Below are 23,185 nucleotides of genomic sequence, written 5' to 3'. Positions count from 1 at the left end.
TGTCCACCATCTTCTTGGACACTCAGCTTTCCAAATAAGTTGCTATTCCTTGATTCAACACCTCGTCTCTAGATTTATTGCCTCGTCATACAGCAAGCAGACTGCGCTTGGACTCAGTAACAGTAACAACATTATCACTAAACCTCACCTAATGGACATACAAAGAAAAGCATCATATCTAACATCTACAGGGTATAAAACTGTTAGGACCAAACTGGAGCCAGGACAGGCTCTAAGGGGCAGGCTAGGCCTGAGGTTTAGTCTCCAGGAAAGCTGAGGCACTGGAAACTCCCACAGGCAGTGTAGCTCGACCCATCAGAAAAATCCCCATAGCCCCTCGCCCGCGCCAGACCCGAGCCAATCTAGATAGGGATGCGAGGTTTAAAAGTCCCGCGCGCGTACAGTTTAAACAATCAGCTATGCTGTTATAGGAACAAAGAACCATCTGTATAAAAGTAGATGCGATTCAGAGCTCGGGGCTCTTGTCGGATTCCACTGTGCTGGATGAGACCTGGGCCCTAACTCGAGCTAGCAATAAACCCCTTTATGCTTTTGCATTGCTGTGGATGTCTTATTCTCTCAGTTTTGGGGACTCGGACTCTGAGCATAACATTTGGGGGCTTGTCCGGGATCCCTTTAACTGGGAAGAATAACACTCTCCTGGCAGAAGGGGTTTCCTCACTAGGAGGAGAGATCTCTGAACACCGGTGTTTTCTGGTTAAGTCCAGCGTAAGGCCGAGGCCCAGCATCGTGCTGGGGAGGCGGCTGGCTCTGTTTTCTGGTTGAGACCAGCAGAAGGCCGAGGCCTGGCATTATGCTGGGGAGGCGGCTGGCTCTGTGGACGTCCTGCCGGTAAGATACTGTCAAGGGGAGAAAAAGGTTAAAGAAAGGGGGCCCGGGAAGACCTAGTCCTGTGCTTTTGGCCGATGTGCACTTGTTGTCTGTCTGTTGCGTCTGTGTGAGAGCTGGCACTGTCTCTGCTCTTTGTGTGCTCATTTGGTCTCCTGTGTTTTTCTCTGTAATCATGGGACTAACAACTTCTACTCCTTTGTCTCTTAGGACTGACCACTTCTCTGATTTTAAGTCTAGAGCACAGAATCTATCGGTGCTGGTGAAGAAGAACAAATTAATAACTTTTTGCAGTGCAGAATGGCCGACCTTCCATGTAGGCTGGCCCTCAGAAGGCACCTTTGACTTGGGAACTGTACACCAAATCCGAGATATCGTCTTCCGACTGCAGATCGGACACCCTGACCAAGCCCTCCTCCTTGGGTAAAACCTTTTTTGCCTCAACAGGGATTTTCTACCCCTCAGGTGTTGGCAACACATGTAAGAAAGAACCCAAACAATCTCAAGGAGCCTGAACCAACGGCGCCGCTATATGCCCCATCTTGCAGGGGGAATTGTTAGGGGAAGCACACTGATTGAAACCGCCCCACCCTGGCCAGGCACCATAGTAACCATCTGCATGAGTTGTTTTATGACAGGAGATCCTGATAAGAAATACGGAACTAATAAGCCCCCACCAACCGGAAGAGTTCGGGAAAGGTCTAAAGGAGACACCGCCTGTACACTGTGAGCCACGCGGCAGAGCAGTTCTCCTGGTTTCCTCACCCTGCTGCTCTCCACCCAGGTGCCCTTTCCCAATAAAATCTCTTGCTTTGTCAGCACATATGTCTCCTCGGACTTCGAGCACAACAAAAACCAGATGAAATATCTACCAAAACTGACCATATCTGGATCAAAAAGCAAAGCTCAACAAATTTTAAATGCCTAAAATCATACAGAATACTTTCTCAGACTAGAGCAACTGGGCTAGAACAAACAAACAAAAACCCAGAAAATCTCCATGTACACAGTGAAAGAAACAAGAGAGGAATTAAAACATCTATTAATGAAGGCAGTAATATACGAACTGAGAAACACAAAAGATATATAGAAAACAAGTAAGAAATTGGCATATGTAAATCCCACCTCACGATTAAATTCTCCAATTGAAAGCCACATGGGATGCCAGCTCACATCTAATCAATTCGATTAATAATAAGCATTACTCAAAACACAGAGCATCAGGAATCCTTGCACTGCTGATGGGAGTATAAATCAAAACTACTTTGGAAACTGTTTGGAATTATCTAATAAAGATAAAGATCCACCAATCTGATGGTTCAGCAATTCAACGTGTAGTTGTATACACAACTGAAATACGTGTACATGTATTTGCATGTACATCAAATGTCTTGCATCAACCAAGACACGTATAACTGATCACAGCAGCATTATCCATGGAAGACAACAATGGAAAACAATCCAAATTTATAATAAACAAAACACAGTACCATTTCATGCAGCAACATGGATGAATTTCATTAGCATAACGCTAAGCAAAAGAAGTTAGGCTCAAAAGAGTGCACCTTGTATACTCCCACTGAGACAGGCAGGGGGAAAAACAGGCAAAACTGTAGTGTTTAAGGATACCTGTGTAAGTAGTTACTCAACACAGAGAAGCCATGGAATGACTACCACAAAAGTTAGGGTGCTGTTGCAGAAGAGAGTGGCTTTTGGGTTGCTAAGAAAGTTGAATTTCCTAAACTGGGTGGCAGTACATGGGTGTGTGCTGTGTGGTACTTCATTGATGCATATGAATATGTATTTATATATTTTGTTTTGTACACTCTTATTTATGGTTGCCAAATATCACAATAAAGGTTTAAAAACGTTTAAAGCAGACCTAAGCAAAACAAAGTATGTGAAACTATGTACCTAAAGCATAAACTACAATCTCACCTCTAAAAAATGTTTAGCATTAATAAACAGTGATTCAGCTAAACTTCTTTAAAAAACACCATGGTTTTTGTATAGAGAAAAGAGAAATAACAGTACTACATCCTGCGCTGTGATAGTTGGTTCCTAAAGAAGAGAAACAAACTGACCCTAGCAGGCAGAGAAACAAATTTATCAGCTTAGCTGGGCACAAAATAAGAAGATATGACAGCGCCCTCCTTCCATCTCCTGCCCCAAACCGACATCAGGCCTATCATATTTTTTACCATTATGTCCTCTCTTAAGGGCAAATAAAAATCTCACACACACACATACACACACACACACACAAAACACAAATTCCTTTCCATGAAGAAACAAAACACTATCTCAACAGAGAGAAATGAGAAGGAAATACTACTTCATTTTCCGACACAACATTGTGCACCCATCACCAAAACTGTTAACCAAAAATAGTGGCCACTTACTTGATCAAGATTTGAAAGGCTGTTAGGATCCTGGCTCAGACCTTGGTACTGTCCCCTGAGTCTGTCGCCAGCTGCTATTTTCCTAAACTTCTTCAGATCCACGACGTACAGCGCACTGGATAGAGAAAATCCACTTGTTATAACCAGGATCATGGCAGAAAAAGCAACCCCACTGACTAATGGAACAGATCACTAGGCTAACATTCTGGTTTCTCGTGGAAAAGGTAAGCTGAGGCTTCACAGCAGAGCTCACAGTCACTACGTACCACTTCAAAGACGGCTAAGGAAGTGATTACAAAACCCATATTCTGGTACCACAAGCTCATTTTGTCACTGTTTCAAAGGAAATAATCTCTGACAAAAGAAGGTTTCTAGCAAATGTCAGCAGGTTTGATAATAAAAACTATAATAATTGATAATCATTAGTCAAAGATATCCTGATGATATCTTAAATGTTACAGAGGAAAACACCAACCAAGTGTTATAGTTCCTTCAGACCAGGGGCATACAGTACAATACTTAAATCACCAACATCCCAATATTTATCTCTATACATGTTGCTTCCCACAGGTTTCCCTACTCTCCAAATCACACTTTTCCCAGAGAAGATAATATACAGAAACAACAGATGTACAACAAATACACACACTGTTTAACCGAGGAGCTTTAGGAATCTATTCTATAGGTATATTTGAAATATACGAAATTGTGTGTTTAACTGGTGGCTCAGTGGTAATGAGCCCGCCTGCCAATGCAGGAGATGAGCGTTCGATCCCTGGACTAGAAAGATCCGCTAGGGAAGGAGATGGCAACCCACTCCAGTATTCTCGCCTGGGAACTCCCATGGGTAGAGGAGCAGGCTACAGTCCACGGGGTCTTAAGAGTCAGACACAACTCAGTGACTAAACAACAACAAATAACGTATGTCGTACCAAGACCACAATGATACATATACTGGAATAATATGTTGATACAAAAAGGAAAAAGGTCTCTCTCTACATGTTGATGTAAGGTCTACTACAAACATCAAGTTAAAAAAAGCAAAGCACAAAACTGTAAAAAAGGTTAGGATATATTTTGTGTAAAAAAAGAAGTCATAGTTTTTTACCTAAAAATTAAAAAACTCTAGAAGGAGACACGGTAAGTAGACAGAATGGGGCAGCTTTTCACTATATATTTTTTATAGTTCTTATTTTTGAACCACATTAACATATTACCTACTCACAATTTTAAATATGTGAAATTAATTTTAAGGAAATGAAAATCAAACCATAACATTCTCAGTACCTGATATGGTACTTTCGCCCAGCTAAGTGACTGGCCCAGTACCCTGACTTCCAGAACCTGTAGCCATCCATCTCTCTGCGGCTGTCACAGAAAGGAGTGTAACCATAAGGAGCACCATCCAAATTGAAATCTCTTAACTCTTTCAAATCTGTCCGTACAATCTGAAGAAGAAAGGATCACAGTCACTTGTTTAACACCCATGCAGACAGCAGTTTCCTAAAAATACTGAGGGCAGCTCAGGGACTGATCAATGGCACAGGCAGCAGACCCAGTCCAAGCCTGGCTTCTTCTTGATTAGGCTGACTGTCCTCACTAGCGTGTAAGATGATTAGCCTAGTGCTTGGGACACAGTACTCTAAGTATTCAAAAAAAGCAGGAGTAAAACAAATTCACACCGTGTTGCCTCTCTGTGACTCAGTTTCTGGGTCTAAAATGGACATCTCACAGGCTTGTTGGGAGGATCACATGAACTAATGTACGACAGATGGAGAATGATGCCTGGCACACAGTAAGTGCTCAGCAAGGATGAAATGTGATCGTAGAACTAGGAAAGCAGGCTTCCTGTTGAGCCACTTATGATATAAACGAGCCAGGCGGGGCAGAATTCCCAACAGTTGGATGATTTTTGTCCAAATGACTTCTGCACACATTACATCACTTCCACTCAGATGAGGAACTCAAGTTTTAGATAGTTCAGGATAAGGGTAAAGGCTGTAGGACAGAAGTATATTTACACTTTTTGAGTGTGTATGCTCTAAAATGTGTGTGTTCCTTTTAATTAAGTCAGCTGTCTTCCTGACAGCAGGAAGACCATCTGAAGAGTTCCATATGGTCAAGGCCAGGCACCAACCCCCTCTCTTACCCACATCAATAACTCCTAGCTGTGGGGCAAATGACTGGAGATGACAGCAAGCAGTTTTATGTTAAACTGGCAAATTTTTCAATTTTTGTTTGTATATTAAATGAGTTAAATTTAAGATACAAAACTACATAAATGATGTGATCACAACCACATAAGAGAGGCACAGGAGAAAAGATGAAAGGAGATACACTGAACGCAAATTTTAAAAGTGATCACATCTGGTGATACCTTTCCATATATTCTTTTTTTTTTCTTTTTAATTGAAGGATAATTGCTTCACAGTACTGCATTGGTTTCTACCAAACATCAACATAAATCAGTCATAGGTTTACCCATGTCCCCTCCCACCTGAACATCCCTCCCACCTCTCTCCCCATCCCAACCCTCTAGGTTATTATTGAGCCCCAGTATGAGTTCCTGAGTCATACAGCGAATTCCCATGGGCTATCTATTTTGCATATGGTCATGTATGTTTCCATGTTACTCTCCCCAGTATCTTCCACCCTCTTCTTCCCCCCCACCCAGCCACGCCCATAAGTCTGTTCTCAACGTCTGTGCTGCCACTGCTGTTCTGCAAATAGATTCATATATTCTAAATAATGTAAAATAAGTGTGTATTTTTCGACAACTGGAAAGATAAAATCATTTAAAAAGGAAAAGGAAGTCTAATGCCTTTAATTTGCACTGCTGAAACCCAGCCTTTGAGAGCTCACCTGATCCGCATCCACAAACAGGAACTTGTCAACAACCAGTGGGAACAGCACATCCAGGAAGAGGATCTTGTAACCCCAGATGATGCGCTGCTTCTCAGTCTGCTGGTGAAGCCACCGGGGCCACTTGTACTGAACAAGCTCATACTGAAAATTGTATTTGTCCGCCATATAAGGTATAAACTCCTATTTGCAAACACAGGAACAACAAGCATTTACTTTGATTAAGAAAAACAAGTCAGTCAACAAACCACAATTATGGCACAAGTAAAACACATTTACTATATCAGCAGTCTAATGAAGAAATGTGACCCTGACTAACTTGTGACTACATAAAGAACACATATAAACTTTTTGTCAAATCTCCATTTTTTTATGATTTCCAATCACACATGAGAGGACCAGAAATCTTTAAGTGAAGGCTTTTATATAACTAATTTATGTGTGCGTGTGTTTAAGGGAAATGGACTTTGTCTAAACTTGATTTCAGTAAAACATTTTTTTGAGCTTGATTTTAAGCCTTTCTCACCACCAGGTCTAATCCAGGGAATGACAGGGCAAACCCAAATACTCTGAACAAGTTTGCTGCCATCAAGTCTTTCAGATTCTAAATATAAGTACCCTAGGGGACCAGAAGTGAATTATTTATCTAGGAGAGATATTACTGAATATATTAAAAGTTGCTTAATAAATTCTATAGAACAAGAAAGAAAAAGATGCAAATAAATCAATTTGGATGACAAATACTGATAAAAACAAAGCAGAAAACTTTCTAAACTTTCCATGTGTGTTTTTGATTTGCAGAGATGATACATTACTTCCACAGATCACTGGGTACAGTTGTTCAAAACAGAACAAACCATCCTTCTCACTGGAACCAGTAATGTGCTTTCTCATTAAATGAGGACATTCATGCTTGAGAAATGTTACTTCATCAAAACAGAAGAAACAGACTCTCCTCTTATGTTATCTAAGCTTCAACCAAGTCGTAATTCTGTGTTCGGTTTTATAAAAACTATTCCCCCCAAAACAGACAGCAAAAAGAATAATCAACATATAATTATGCAGGTGAATTACAGTAACCTGATCAAAGGGAAAAATCTTTAAATGCACAGATAAAGTAGTAGTAGTAAACAGTATATTGCACTGTATATATCTCCTTGATAAGAATGTTTCCTTTTCAAAGCCTAAGGAACAGACCTTAAACGTGGGGGACAAATAATTCTTCAAGAACCAGAATTTCACAGGAGTCTTGGTATTCTTCAGTACTGATAGCATCATTATGCTGTCAAACAAAAGCAAACAAGAATAACAATCACTCAAATCTTTTTGATCTCAACAAAATCACGTCAAGTCAATCACTAGACTCAGTGTTCTTCATGGCAGAGCTAACTAATGGCTCGGTTGGGCAAAGAGAGACCCTGAGTAGCGGAAAATGGAAACTTGCACTCATTCATTTTACAGAGCCATCACTGGATGAGAAAGAAGAAGTACTTATTACCTATAAAAATATACCAGACTGATAAAGGCATGTGTTCTAATTACGTTACACCTTAAAACAAACTTTATGAACTGACACATTAATTATGGTACAAATGAATCACGGAGGTTGTGTTTAATGCCTACATCACTCTAAAAAGAAAGTCGGTGAAGCCTCAGCAGCTCTGTGTAATAGCACTGCCTCTCCCAGCCTACATCGGGGAGCCCAGCCATGGCGGAGAGTAGGCAGAGGGAAGGGGATGGCAAATGATCAGAGCTTCAGGATTCCCTACTTGGAAAACAAACAACTTTTGAGTCAAGGAGCTTAATTAAATTCAGTGGTTGTTAACATCTGACATTACTATTCGAGGTCAGCTATTATTTCTTGGGAATATGACAGCTAAACATGAGTAACATGACATCTTGATTATTTGCTATACTGGATTTGTAGTGGAAAATTAAAAGTAAAAAAGGACCTTGGCATTAGGAAAGCCACTGTCGGGCAAAGGTGCGCATTCACAGCCAAGCCCTCCTGACCACTGACTGCAAGGCGCCCCTGAGGCCTTTCCCCCTGGTGACTGCTGCATTCACCAGCCAAGCCTGTGCCTCCCTCGACTCTGGCTATGTGACCTCAGCCGCGGCCCTCCAAGTCTCAGCCTGTCTATAAAACACAACGAAGATCCCTCCTGGCTCTAAAATCTTACAAGTCATCAGAAGGCAGGCCCATGGCCCTTTTCCACCTCTATTCTCTATCCTCAGGCAATCCTTGGTGGACAATGAAAAGCCATTCTTCATCATGTGCACACAGTAGTTTGAAAGGTTTATAACCTTATAAGAGCTATACAGATTCATTTACTATATATTATATAGTCCATTTCATGAGGTTGGCCAAATCGAAACAAAGGTTAAGTATATATAATCATCTATACACAATCCTCAGAGTGCCTCAAATACAAAGAAGTATAATGGGCAGAATCCCATAAAACGTGTACTCCCTAAAGAACAACATGATAAATTCATGCATATATACTGAAATAACCAAACACGACTAACCGAAGAAATCTTTCATAGAGATGACCAGATGCAACGGAGAAAATATTAATGATGTCGTCTTTGTCTTGTTTCACTTCCTCGGTCTTCTGTCCTCCTGTAAAGCCCCTATAATAAAGAAGGTAAAAACAAGAATACTTGAAATGCTGGTACAGACATGTTGCCCTTTAAGGGGAGGGGAAGGAGATGGTGCTTCCCACCAGGACAAAGAGAGGGAGGCTGCCCAGAGGGCCTTGTGGAGCTTCAGGAGAAAACTGGACTAGTCCACTAGAAAGCAAAACAAACAATGGAAAGTTAACTGAGCAATTACCACTCAACTCTCCAAAGAGCAGGAAAAGTCCAACAGGAGTTCGGAAGTCAGGCACAGAAGGAACTCCACTATGCGGGGACACTAAGCTCTTTCAGTAGCTCAGTGGGGAACATTCATCTACTCTGCACACAAGTGGATGCAAAGAGCAGAATCTGAAAAGCCCAGACAGGATTACTATATTCAAAAGAAGGGAGGGATGGCATTTATATCTCAGTTTTCCCTCAAAAACATCACTTCTTTCTGATGCCAGTTTACCATTTGAAGGAGTCCCAAAATCCAGAGGCATTCTCATTAGTCCCATCGCTCAGCAAGTCCTCATTCACCATGTCTGCCTTCTTCTGAACCTGCAATCAGTCACATGTGATGAATCTCACTCTCCCTACTGGGTTGAGGAGGCACTGAACTCATCTTCACGGGATGCTCACTGAATACTGACCACACTAGACAGTGAATTCTCCTGTGAGCAGATATAACATACTCTGAGTCCAGACACATTCAACAGAACGTGAATGCTGAATTCTGCTGAATGAGTCCAGACACATTCAACAGAACTGTGCTCATCATACCACATTAAAATCTTAATGAGGAGATAGCAACCTCCTGTAACTAGATAATAACTGTCTCTAGTTTGAAAAATGAGCAGAGAACCTTACAGTTTACGTGAAAACAGAAATGCGTTCACCAAGCTAACTCTAGTTCTAGGCAAAGAGTACAGTACGCACATGTTTCAGCTGCCAGGAAGGAGTCATCTCACGCGACAGCCTTGTTTTCGGACTGACTAGTACAAAGAGGGCTTAAAACTTCTCGAGAGCATAGGGATCATTTTTCTGCTTAACCATGTGTGGCCTGCTTTAGATTTTAGAGTATAACGACTGTCTCATACTATCTTTTATCTGAATGTAACGTACTAGGAATTTCAAAGTTCTAAGAACAGAGAGCAAAAGTGAGAAGAAATTAAATAAGGCTACCACCATTTATTATTGTTGCTGAAATTCTCATTGGCATTCTTCCCAGTTTTCAAAACATACTGTGAACTGTGATTGTACAAACAAAGCAGTATCTATGAAAACATTTCATGCAAATGAGACTTGCACTGCTCAACGAGATAACCCAAAAGGCGCAACCTCTCAGCTGAAGAAAGCCACAAATTTGTATTTACAAAATATACTTTGCATTTCAAGCCGCACTGCCATAAGGCTACAGTAAAATCCCAAAGGTGAATTAGTCTTACGTGGGTTTCTTTCCTTTCTCTTCAGCTTTACTGAGATATAACTGATAAGTAAAACTGCGTAAATTTAAAGTGCAGGACAGGATGGCCTGGTACAGGTCCATACTGTGAAATGATCAGGCTTCCTTAGTGGCTCAGTTGGTAAAAAGCTGCCTGCAATGCTGGAGACTCGGGTTCAATCCCCGGGTCGGGAAGATCCCTTGGAGGAAATGGCAACCAATTACGGTACTCTCGCCTGGAGAATTCCATGGACAGAGGAGTGGGACAGGCTACAGTCCATGGAATCACAAAAAGTAGGACACAACTGTGCAACTAACTTTTTCACCATAATAACAGCACTTTTTCTGGAGTTAACACATCCCATCACCTCATATAGTTTGGGGCTCGTTTAAAGATACATATTTTTATATAACAACTACTAAAGACCAAGTTATTGCTGCTTTTATCAACTATAATAGAATGGCTGCCTTAATATACCAAACTCACCTTCACTTTAATAATTTTGCTCTTGAAGTTGTTGAGGACAACAACAACTTCATCAGCATCGGGTGGAGAATCTGTACCGTCATGACTTAGAAAAGAAGAAAGGAAGGCAGATATCACAAATCATAATTCTCAAGTTGCAGTAAATGGACTTACATCAACCTGCTATATTTTTCCACCATCTTTCATCATAAAGGAGTTTTTTCTGAACAAATTATTTCCTCACAACCTGCAGAAAACCCCTTCAAGCAACACAGAGGCACTTGTCAAAATCTCTACCCTTACATGTTGAACATGCCAACTGGTCACAGCCCAAATTTCCTTCTGGAGCCCTTTACTGAATGACCTTCCATACACTGAGAGGCTCCCAGTGCTGGCAAGAGTATGATGGCAACCCACTCCAATATTCTTGCCTAGGAAACTCCATGGACACAGGGGCCTGGCAGGCGACAGTCCACTGGGTCACCAAGAGTCGGCCATGACTGAGTGCGCATGCACGCATTACTTCACGCATGGCGAGACACAGCTCTACTTCAGAGTTTTGTAAAGGCTGCGACTCTGTCCTTCCTGGAAGCACAGCCAAGTCCAGGCTATGTACTCAATCTAGCATCCATACTCTGGAGGAAGAACTAAAACAATCTCTGTTTGCAAGCAGACAGAGCAGAGAAGAAAATTTAAAGAGAGTATTTCCTTCCTAATCAACAATAATGTCTAAAATTTCCAGTCACCAATTTTTAAGATGCTAATTATATAAAGCCATGATAAAATGTGAATTCACTGAATTCATTGTCATCCAACAGAGAGCAGAGTTCATGGGCAAAGGTGAGATTCTGATAGGGTGCATGGAACATTCCAGAGCCCAGGAAGCACAGAAGGAAGAGAGCCCTCAACTGCTAGGTGGAGAAGAAGCCCACACACCCTAGAGGGAAGAGTGGCTTGGAAAAGGGCATGCAGATGGGACAGGGTTTAGAAAGACAACAGATAAGCTCTTAATGACAGTACTAAAATTCTTTAAAACCATATTTGGGAAAAACATTTACTGGAGAAAACCCTACTATGTACAATGAAGATATAATTATAATACAAAAATCTTCTATTTTCTTGGTAAGAAATATGCAGAAATTCACATTGCTTTCATGTGTGTCAGATAAGATTCTATAAAGCTAGGATGAGGACCAACATGATGTTGTTTTCAAATAACTAATGGAAATCATTCCCAAAATGAACTGGCATGAAGTCTTCTCACATAGCTTAAGACTAATTCGAATTGTGTTAAACAGAATTTAGACCACACCTTTTAAGAAGGCAGTATAAACTAACAGTCACTTATAGCAAACCTTAAAGCAAAAAAGCAGGCTATTGACAAAACACGCTGGGAGTACTTCCATACTTTCTCAGACCTAGAAAGACAAGTACTCGCACCAAGGTTCTAAGACCAAAGCCTACATATGTCTGGTCAATCTGCAACCCACTCAGGGTACAGAAATATACTACCCTGGGTTGAAAAGTCTGAATTCTTCATTTCTTTTCTCCTTCCTAAAAATGACTCACTTTCTCATCTGCCTATGGTTTTCATCACAGCTGACAGAATGATTTGGTGCTGGGACAGTTAGCACAAAAGAATGACTGAGGCCAGACTTGATTACAGATATTGTTAGTATTTATACTGCTTACTGTTCAATTATACACCAACAATTCTTCCACATTGCATTTTCTGGAAAAGCACATACAATTACAAAGTAAATTCTAATTGCCTAACTGCCAGTGTACTATTCAATTCAAGCTGATTCATACTGCAGAATGTTTTGAAAAAATGCACCTACCTGTAGATTCTGTAAATATCTTCAGAACGTCCCTTTCTTAGTCTGAGAATCCAAGCTCCTGGGTTGGCTTTTAACTGAAAATAGCCCTAGGACCAGAAGACAAGACAAATTTTAGTTCTCTTGGAAACATCAAAATGCTGTTTCTGAGGCACAGCTCTTTCTTTTTTGAAATGTCAGTCAACTTTATTTTAAATAAGATACTTAAACCAATGCAATTCTTAAAACCCACATATTAGAAACACTAGCAAAATACAGGTCTGTCAAGCCAAGAAGCCTGTCCTTTAGCTGTACTTCAGTGAAGAAGCAGTATGTAATGTATGAATATACTTCAAACTTCCAAAAAATTTTAAAAAAGAAAAAGGCTATTGGCTCATAAGCAACACATTTTCAGGAGCCAACCTGGTTAGAGCAAAATATTCTAGCATGTTTTCTTTTAAGATGCCATGTAATTCCAATCTATAAGTTTAATTAAACTGATGATTTTTAAACTGACCAAATTCAGTCCATCATGAACTTTAATCTCACTCATGTTCAGAATGCTAATTGCTCCATCATAAACTGTAGGGCCCAAATTAATGTGTCTCAGTATCACCACCTGATCTACTGTTATTTACCAGATTAGCCATAACAATGGTATCCACAATGACTGGCTTGGTTGAAGTTCCTAATGTAAACTGCAGTCCCCGGGGGGGCTGGCCAGTGGTGATGTCATAGCAGTGACCTTCTAGTAACAGGTACTCCAGCTCATACTCAGCAGCCACGATGCTGTCCACCTGCAATATTAAAATTAAATCACCACCTGAAGACTTTCAGCAATAAAAAGAAACGATCTAGTGATACATGCGACAACCAGATGAATCTCAAATCACTATGCAAAGTGAACGCAATCAGACATAAAGGGCCATATATCATATGATCATATTCATAAAAAATTCAAGAAAAGGTAAACCTATAGTGACAAAAAGAAGATCAGCTGCTGCCTGTGGCCTGGGCTGGGGGGAAGGAGGGCATTACCTGCAAAGGGGCATGAAAGAATTTTTTGGAGATATGGAAATGCTCTGGTATCTTGATTGTGCTGGTAGTTAACAAGCATACACAATTTTAAAAACTTAGGTGGGTTGGAAGGAGAGGCAGGAAAAAGGACACAGAAAAACAGTAAGGAGGTTATTCCAAAAGTACAGAGGAGAGGATAAGATGTTAATCTAGGAAGGTAGTATTGGGGAAAAAATCACATAAAATAAAATTTCTGAAAGAATGAATATATTTAAGAGCAAATAATGGAGAAGATAGGTAATTTGTATGAGAAAAAGAAACAAGGCAAAACATCAGAAAAACATCTGACAAAAATGCAAATTCATCTTGGCCTTTAGAAGACAGCTGAAAATACTGATGTTCTAAATGTAAATACCGCAGATATATTTAATGGTTCCATAGTGGCATAAAACTAACTGCCTAAATTATTGCTAATTCCTTGCAGAAAATATGGTATAATTACAAAATCTTAGGGCAGCTTGGCTTTAGCTATTAGGTTGGCACAAAAGTAATTGCAATTTTGCACTGTTGCTTGATATTAGAATATATTCTAAATAAATGTGGTTATATTATACATTATTTTAATGCATATCTTTCACCTTATTTTTTTGGTAATGACTTATTACTTCCTGTTTATATTTATTTTAGATTAGGGAAATGATGTTAGACAAAAAGCAAATTCAAGCAATTTTCTTATTTGAGTTCAAAATGGGTTGTAAAGCAGTGGAGACAACTCAGAACATCAACAACACATTTGGCCCAGGAACAGCTAAAGAACATGGTGGTTCAAGTGGTGGTTCAAGAAGTTTTACGAAGGAGACAAGAGACTTGAAGACGAGGAGCCTAGTGGCCAGCCATTGGAAGTTGACAACAACCAACTGAGGGCCACAGAGAAGCTGATCCTCTTACAGACAATGAGAAGTGTCACAGAACTCAACGCTGACTATTCCACAGTCATTCGGCGTTTGAAGAAAATTGGAAAGATGAAAAAGCTTAGTAAGTGGGTACCTCCTGACTGCAAATCAAAAAACATCGTCTTGAAGTGTCATCTTCTCTCACTCTACACAACAACAACAAACCGTTTATCAATCGGATTGCGGCATGCAACAAAAAGTGGATTGTATATGACAGTTGGCGATGACTAGCTCAGTGACTGGACCAAGAAGAAGCACCAGAGTACTTCCCAAAGCCAAACTTGCACCGGAAAAGGTCCTGATTACTGTCGGGTGGTCTGCTACTGGGCTGATCCACTACAGCTCCCTAAACCATGGCAAAAACAATGTATCTGAGAAGTATTTACAGCAAGTCAATGAGATACACTGAAAACTGGTGTGGATGTGACTGGTGACAGAAGCAAGGTCTGATGCTGTAAAGAGCAATATTGCAGAGGAACCTGGAATGTTAGGTCCATGAATCAAGGTAAATTGGAGGTGGTCAAACAGGAGATGGCAAGAGTGAACATTGACATTCTAGGAATCAGTGAATTAAAATGGACTGGAATCGGTGAATTTAACTCAGATGACCATTATATCTACTACTGCAGGCAGGAATCCCTCAGAAGAAATGGAGTAGCCATCATGGGAGTCCAACAAAAGAGTCCAAAATGCAGTACTTGGATGCAGTCTCAAAAACGACAGAATGATCTCTGTTTGTTTCCAAGCCAAACCATTCAATATCACAGTAATCCAAATCTATGCCCTGACCAGTAACACTGAAAAAGCTGAACAGTTCTATGAAGGCCTAAAAGACCTTTTAGAACTAACACTCAAAAAAGATGTCCTTTTCATTATAGGGGACTGGAATGCAAAAGTACGAAGTCAAGAAACACCTGGAGTAAGGGGCAAATTTGGCCTTGGAGTAAAGAATGAAGCCGGAAAAAGGCTATTAATAGACTTTTGCCAAGAGAACGCACTGGTCATAGCAAACACCTTCTTCCAACAACACAAGAGAAGACTCTACACATGGACATCATGAGATGGTCAACACCGAAATCAGATTGATTATATTCTTTGCAGCCAAAGATGGAGAAGCTCTATACAGTCAGCAAAAACAAGACCGGGAACTGACTGTGGCTCAGATCATGAACTTCTTATTGCCAAATTCAGACTTAAACTGAAAAAAGTGGGAGAAACCACTAGACCATTCAGGTATGACCTAAATCAAATTCCTTTACACGGTGGAAGTGAGAAACAGATTTAAGGGACTAGATTTAAGAGAGTGCCTGATGAACTATGGACAAAGGTTCATGACATTGTACAGGAGATAGGAATCAAGACCATCTTGAGAAAAAGAAATGCAGAAAAGCAAAATGGCTGTCTGAGGAGGCCTTACAAATAGCTGAGAAAAGAAGAGAAGCAAAAAGCAAAAGAGAAAAGGAAAGATATACCCATTTGAATGCAGAGTTCCAAAGAATACCAAGGACAGATAAGAAAGCCTTCCTCAGTGATCAATGCAAAGAAATAGAGGAAAACAACATAATGGGAAAGACTAGAGATCTCTTCAAGAAAATTAGAGACACCAAGGGAACATTTCATGCAAAGATGGGCTCGATAAAGGACAGAAATGGTAGGGACCTAACAGAAGCAGAAGAGATTAAGAAGAGGTGGCAAGAATACACAGAACTGTACAAAAGAGATCTTCATGACCCAGATAATCATGATGGTGTGATCACTCACCTAGAGCTAGACATCCTGGAATGTGAAGTCAAGTGGGCCTTAGGAAGCATCATTACAAACAAAGCTAGTGGAGGTGATGGAATTCCAGTAGAGCTATTTCAAATCCTAAAAGATGATGCTGTGAAAGTGCTGCACTCAATATGTCAGCAAATTTGGAAAACTCAGCAGTGGCCACAGGACTGGAAAAGGTCAGTTTTCATTCCAATCTCAAAGAAAGGCAATGCCAAAGAATGCTCAAACTACCACACAATTGCATTCATCTCACATGCTAGTAAAAGTAACGCTCAAAATTCTCCAAGCCAGGCTTTAGCAATGCATGAACCGTGAACTTCCAGATGTTTAAGCTGGTTTAGAAAAGGCAGAGGAACCAGAGATCAAATTGCCAACATCCACTGGATCATTGAAAAAGCAAGAGAGTTCCAGAAAAATATCTTTCTGCTTATTGACTATGCCAAAGCCTTTGACTGTGTGGATCACAATAAACTGTGGAAAATTCTGAAAGAGATGGGAATCCCAGACCACCTGACCTGCCTCTTGAGAAACCTGTATTCAGGTCAAGAAACAACAGTTAGAACTGGACATGGAACAACAGACTGGTTCCAAAGAGGAAAAGGAGTACGGCAAGGCTGTATATTGTTACCCTGCTTATTTAACTTCTATGCAGAGTACATCATGAGAAACGCTGGACTGGAAGAAGCACAAGCTGGAATCAAGACTGTCGGGAGAAATATCAATAACCTCAGACATGCAGATGACACCACCCTTATCGCAGAAAGTGAAGAAAAACTAAAGAGCCTCTTGATGAAAGTGAAAGAGGAGAGTGAAAAAGTTGGCTTAAAGATCAACATTCAGAAAACGAAGATCATGGCATCCGGTCCCATCTCTTCATGGCAAACAGATGGGGAAACAGTGGAAACAGTGGCTGACTATTTTTTAGGCTCCAAAATCACTGCAGATGGTGACTGCGGCCACGAAATTAAAAGATGCTTACTCCTTGGAAGGAAACTTATGAACAACCTAGACAGCTTATTAAAAAGCAGAGATATTACTTTGCCAACAAAGTTCCATCTAGTCAAGGCTATGGTTTCTCCAATAGTCATGTATGGATGTGAGCGTTGGACCATAAAGAAAGCTGAGTGCCAAAGAATTAATGCTTTGAACTGTGGTGTTGGAGAAGACTCTTGAGAGTCCCTTGGACTGAAAGGAGATCCAACCATTCTATCTGAAAGGAGATCAGTCCTGGCTGTTCATTGGAAGGACTGATTTTGAAGCTGAAACACCAATACTTTGGCCACCTGATGCAAAAAGCTGCCTCATTTGAAAAGACCCTGATGCTGGGAAAGATTGAGGGTGGGAGGAGAAGGGGACGACAGAGGATGATATCATTGGATGGCATCACAGACTCAATGGACATGAGTTTGGGTAAACTCCAGCATTTGGTGATGGACAGGGAGGTGTGCTGCGGTTCATGGGGTTGCAAAGAGTCAGACACGACTGAGCAACTGAACTGAACTGAACACTGAAAACTACAATGTCTGCATCCAGCACTGGTCAACAGAAAGGGCCTAATTCTTCTTCACAACACCACCCAACAATGTTTCAAAAATTGAACTAATTGGGTTATAAGGTTTTGCCTCATCTATCAAATTCACTAGATCTCTTGCCAACTGACTACCACTTCTACAAACATATTGACGACTTTATGCATGGAAAACGCTTCCACAATGAACAGGAGGCAGAAAATGCTTTCCATGAGTTCATCAAACCTCAAATCATGAATTTTTATGCTACAAGATTAAACAAATTTATTTCTCATTGGCAAAAGCATGTTAATTGTAATGTTCTTATTCTGATTAATAAAGATGTGTTTGAGCCTTGTTATAATGATTTAAAATTCGTGGCCCAAAATCATAATTATGCTTGCACCAAACTAATAATTAAAGAGTTTCTATCCCAGGCTAGTTCAGGCTTGGTTTTATAGCCTTATCTAATGCTAATAATGGAACTATTTGGAGCTTAACATGTTACTGCAATACTAAATTCCAAAAGTATAATATTAAGAGGTAAGAGGGAAACCCCCACATGCTCAGAAGTCTCAGGCTCTGTATTTTCAATGGAATGCAGAGAAACTGGAGGAAGCCTTAAAAAGAGCAGCAAAAACTCTGGGAAATATGGAAGAAATCTGCTTTGCATTTGATTCTATACTTCTGTGCAATGTTCCTTAGTGCTTTTTTGTGGCCATTCTATAATTTCTTCAACAAAGGTAGTTCCTCAAGGGCAAAAACTGTATTCTTTATTTGTTAAAAATATGGTGGATAGGACTGGGAAAGGGCAAGTGTGTACCTATGTGTACACACACACACACACACACACACACACACACACACACACATATTCTCTTTCTGCTTCAATCAGCTTACTACCTAAAGGATTCTTCTTCCAGTTTTAGTGTATGTGCTGTGGAAGTGAGCACAGAGATTTGTCTTTAAGAAACTAGTTATTCAACCTCACGAAAAGAATTCTGCAAAGTCCTTTGGTAACTCTGCTCAAGTTTTCAGTCTCCTAATTCCCAAGAAGCCAGAACCAGAAAACAGGGTTAAACCGTGATAGGAAATATTACGGGCAGACACAATGACAAATGTTTTAAAAAGGAAGGATGCTCTGAGGTACTATACAGTCCCTGGAGGTAAAGACCATGTCTTTCAGTTCCTTTGTTAATACACTCTAAGCTAGGTATAGAGTGAGGGCTGGCAAGAGACATAAGTGAAATGAAATTGAACTATCTTTGAAAATGGGTTAGGGGAAAAGGACTAATTACCTTAGGGACTCCAAATACAGTTATACAGAAGGAAAAGAAAAAAAAGGCAATGAAACCAAAGGCTTGTTTTTCACAAATATCAACAAATGGCCAAACTTTTAGCTAGACTGACCAAGAGAAAAAGAGAAGAGCCAACTTATTGAAATCAAGTAAATTTAAATTTTAGAAAATTTAAATTTTAAAAAATTCTATGAAAAACTGTATGCCAACAAATTAGATAACCTAGATAGAATGGATACACTCCTAAGATACACAAACTTTGAAAACTGACTCAAGACAAAACAGAAAATCTAAACAGACCTACAGCAAGAGACTGAATCAGTAATTTAAAATTTTTCCAATGCATTAAGAAAATTATATAAAAGGCATCACATTGGAAAGAAAGAAGTAAAACTCTATTTGCAGATGATATGGTCTTATATAGGCTTGTATACTAAGAACTACAAAACACTGTTGAAAGAAATTAAAGACCTATATAATCAGAAAGAGATCCCATATTCATGGTTCAGAACACTTAATACTGTTAAGAAGGCAATACTCTCTAAACTGACTTAGTGATTTAATGAAATTCTTATTAAAATCACAGCAGCTTTTTCTGAAGATATTAATAAGCTGATTTCAAAATGCAAAGAACCCACAATAGCCATTAACTACATTGAAAAAAAAAAAATTGGAAAATTCACACTTCCTAATTTGAAAACTTACTACAAAGTTTCAGTAAACTAGACAATGTGGTACTAGCCCAAGGACAGACACGTAGATCAATGGACTCGAACTGACAGCCCAAAATTAAACCTTCACATTAGGGTTAACTGATTTCTGACAAAGGCACAAAGACCACTTAATGTGGAAAGAATAGGTTTTTAAAACAAAGAGCGCTTGGACAACTGTATAGCCACATACAAAGAACAAAGCTGGAACGCTACTGGCACCATATACAAAGAAGTAACTCCAAATGTATCAAGGAAATAAAGAGTTTTCAAAAATGCAAGAGTTTTAAATTGCGGAAGTTCAAAGAAAACACTGGCGTAAACCCTTGTGATCTGGGACTAAACAATGGCTTCTTAGATATAACTCCAGAAGCATAAGTGATAAAAGAAAAAATAGGAAAATTAGACTTTATGAAGATTAGAAACTTATATGCTTCAAAGGACACCATCAAAAAAGTGAAAAGACAACATATAAAATGGGAGAAAACATATGTGAGGCATATATGTGATAAGGGACTTGTATCCAGAATATAAAAAGAACTCTTACAATTCAACAATTAAAAGATGAGTCCATTTTTAAAGGATTTGAATAAACATTTCTCCAAAGGAGATACACAAATGGCCAATACACACATGAAAAAATGCTTAATGTCATTTGTTATTAGGGCAAATCACTCTGGAAAGCAGTTTGGCAATCCCTTGAAAAGTTAAACATAAAATTACCATCTGATCCAGCAATCAATCCCACTCCTATGTATATATTCAAGAGAAAGAAAAGCATATCTATAAAAACTTATGTACAAATGCTCATAGCAGCATTATTCATAATGGTCTAAAAGCAGAAACAACCCAAATGTCTATAAGTGATATAGCCACACAGTGGATATAATAAATACTAAATAAAACATAGAATATCCATACAATGGAATACTATCTGGCAATTAAAATGAATAAAGTACTAATAAATGCCAAAATATGAATGAACCTTGAAAATAATATAAGTGAAAGAAGCCAGTCACAAAAAAGTGACAGAAAATAGATTAGTGGTTGTCAGAGGGCAAGGGGAATTGGGGGTGATTACTCATGAGTATGGAGTTAGTCTAGTCAAGGCTATGGTTTTTCCAGTAGTCATGTATGGATGTGACAGTTGGACTACAAAGAAAGCTGAGCACCGAAGAATTGATGTTTTTGAACTGTGGTGTTGGAGAAGACTCTTGAGAGTCCCTTGGACTGCAAGGAGATCCAACCAGTCCATCCTAAAGGAAATCAGTCCTGAATATTCATTGGAAGGACTGACGCTGAAGCTGAAACTCCAATACTTTGGCGACCTGATGTGAAGAACTGACTCATTAAAGGCCCTGGTGCTAGGAAAAATTGAAGGCGGGGGGAAAAGGGGACGTCAGAGGATGAGATGGTTGGATGGCATCACTGACTCAATGGACATGAGTTTGAGTAAACTCCAGGAGTTGGTGATGGACAGGGAGGCCTGGCGTGCTGTTGTCCATGGGGCTGCCGAGTTGGACACGACTGAGCAACTGAAATGAACTGAACTGAAATGAATGGAGTTAGTTTTAGAGGTGTTGAAAATTTTCTGAAGTTAGATAGTGGTGATGGCTGCACAACTCTGTGAATATACTAAAATTACTGAGCTGTATACTTTAAAAGGGTGAATTTTATGGTATGTGACATCGATCTCAACGAGGCTGTTATTTGAACACTACTGTTTCAGAAGCACCCCTAGACTGTAGGGAGATTATCAGAGACTACCATAACAACATCTTCAACAGGGTTATGTGGGATTAAATACTGGGAAGCAATGATACTCTTACCTCTTCTAAATAAATATTATCAAGGTCATATGGTGTTCTGACAGACTCTACCATCCAACTCTCAGGTGTGTTCAAGTTCAGAGTGAACAGAGGAGACTGTGGCATATCCAAAAATTTTGCTATTGGCCCCTTAGTAAAACTACCGTCCGAAGTAAAAGAAATCTCTGGTTCCAAGACATAACGGTAAAAGCTGAAATGGAAAAGAAAAGGTGTTAAACTGTTTTTTTAATGCAACCACAACCTTTGAGCTTATACACATCTACACAGGTAAACAAGTGACTTAAGACAAACTAGATTTGGAAGACCTTCCTTCCACTGTAAGAAAGTGTTTCCAAAACCATCTCTTGCCCTAACTGTATGTCCTGTGGTTGTTGAAGATGCAAGGAGAGCAGGGGAGGTGGGGTTGCGGGGGAGGTCATTCCTTCCTGCATTTTGTGGGGAGGGGAATAGCTTGTACCCCTAGCTTCCGCACTCATACTAAGTTCTTCAAACTCTTGATTAGTTCTTAGAAATTTAGCAAAACTTCAGTAAGTGATTTTTTTTCTAAACATGATGTCCATACATAAACCCCTTTGATCTTTTACATTCAATTTTTAGCTTTCAGACTGAGTGCAATTTTTTCCAAGGGTTGATTTCTTAGCCAGTTGGCTTTACCTTTTTAACGGCATGTCGGAAAGTTTAGATTGGCAGTTCATGAATACTCTTAGATTCATGTTGATCAGCTGAGTTAAAACCTAAAAGAAGAAATCAGACGACAAAACAAAAATTTTTCCTACAAAGTGACTGATACTCGAGACAAAATGTTTACATTTTCTCTTCAGAAATGTGTATCTCAAGAAAAAACACAAAGATAATAAATCCTATAAATTCTGCATGGGGTAAATCCCTAGAAATCACAGCTCTAGTGCACAATCAAAATCACACTTACCTATCATTAGGACAAAACACGGGCACTGCCTCTGCAGCTGTACCTACCAAAAGCAATGGGGCAAGTCTCTGTGCTTCTCTGGTGACAGGGTCAATGACAGCCACAACATCAAAGTACGTCTCTCCTTCCTTGGGTTTCAGTTTAATTGCACTACAGAGATCAACAAGATAAAACATTAATCTGGAGGGGTGGGGGCAGGAAGACAATACATCCAATACAACTAATCAAATCTCTTAGCATTTTCCAAAAAACTTTAGATCTCAAACAATAAGGTTATATGGTGGTCAACTATGTGATTCTGTTTACCTCAAAGTTTGCAAAACCCTCTAAAAGTTTCTGATGCTTGTTTTTAACAATTAAGGAACATTATGCCAATTTTTATTTCTTGGCAAGAAGGTTGTAAGGAAGGAAGAAATTGATGTTTTTAAATAGTAAAAGAAATATAAGAATATTACAAAATATTTGCAAAAGAGAGAAACAGGAAATAATCATAAAATCTCACCATCCCAACTCAACCACTGTATGACATATTTCTATACAGTCCTCCTTATATGCCCATATAAAGATCAGATGCACCTACAAGATATCAGCAACCTTATAATGACTTCATTCCTTCCCCCAGAAATTGTAATTATTATAAAGATTTTTCCATGTTGTTATACATTAATATCCTGAAAAAGAAATAATCTTCAATGTGCCAAGTGAACCTG

General features: G+C 39.6%; 1 protein-coding gene across 1 annotated transcript in view; it reads right to left on the bottom strand.

Annotated features, from left to right (window-relative positions):
* The window catches only part of UGGT1 (UDP-glucose glycoprotein glucosyltransferase 1), a 108,982-nt gene that overhangs the window by 5,624 nt on the left and 80,173 nt on the right, over positions 1 to 23,185 (bottom strand). The window contains exons 27-38 of the mRNA XM_018065924.1: positions 22,523 to 22,625; positions 22,202 to 22,281; positions 21,548 to 21,737; positions 13,098 to 13,256; positions 12,484 to 12,569; positions 10,664 to 10,748; positions 9,205 to 9,293; positions 8,643 to 8,747; positions 7,311 to 7,395; positions 6,114 to 6,296; positions 4,539 to 4,699; positions 3,252 to 3,366 (exon numbers count right to left, since the gene is read on the bottom strand). Coding sequence (XP_017921413.1) covers positions 3,252 to 3,366; positions 4,539 to 4,699; positions 6,114 to 6,296; positions 7,311 to 7,395; positions 8,643 to 8,747; positions 9,205 to 9,293; positions 10,664 to 10,748; positions 12,484 to 12,569; positions 13,098 to 13,256; positions 21,548 to 21,737; positions 22,202 to 22,281; positions 22,523 to 22,625 — 1,441 coding nt within the window. The remainder of the gene's footprint in view (positions 1 to 3,251; positions 3,367 to 4,538; positions 4,700 to 6,113; positions 6,297 to 7,310; positions 7,396 to 8,642; positions 8,748 to 9,204; positions 9,294 to 10,663; positions 10,749 to 12,483; positions 12,570 to 13,097; positions 13,257 to 21,547; positions 21,738 to 22,201; positions 22,282 to 22,522; positions 22,626 to 23,185) is intronic.

The sequence above is a fragment of the Capra hircus genome, chromosome 2, assembly GCF_001704415.2.
Source record: "Capra hircus breed San Clemente chromosome 2, ASM170441v1, whole genome shotgun sequence".
Lineage (NCBI taxonomy): Eukaryota > Metazoa > Chordata > Mammalia > Artiodactyla > Bovidae > Capra > Capra hircus.
The sequence above is the reverse complement of the archived record's forward strand: the minus strand, read 5'-3'. Positions and strand labels throughout refer to the sequence as shown.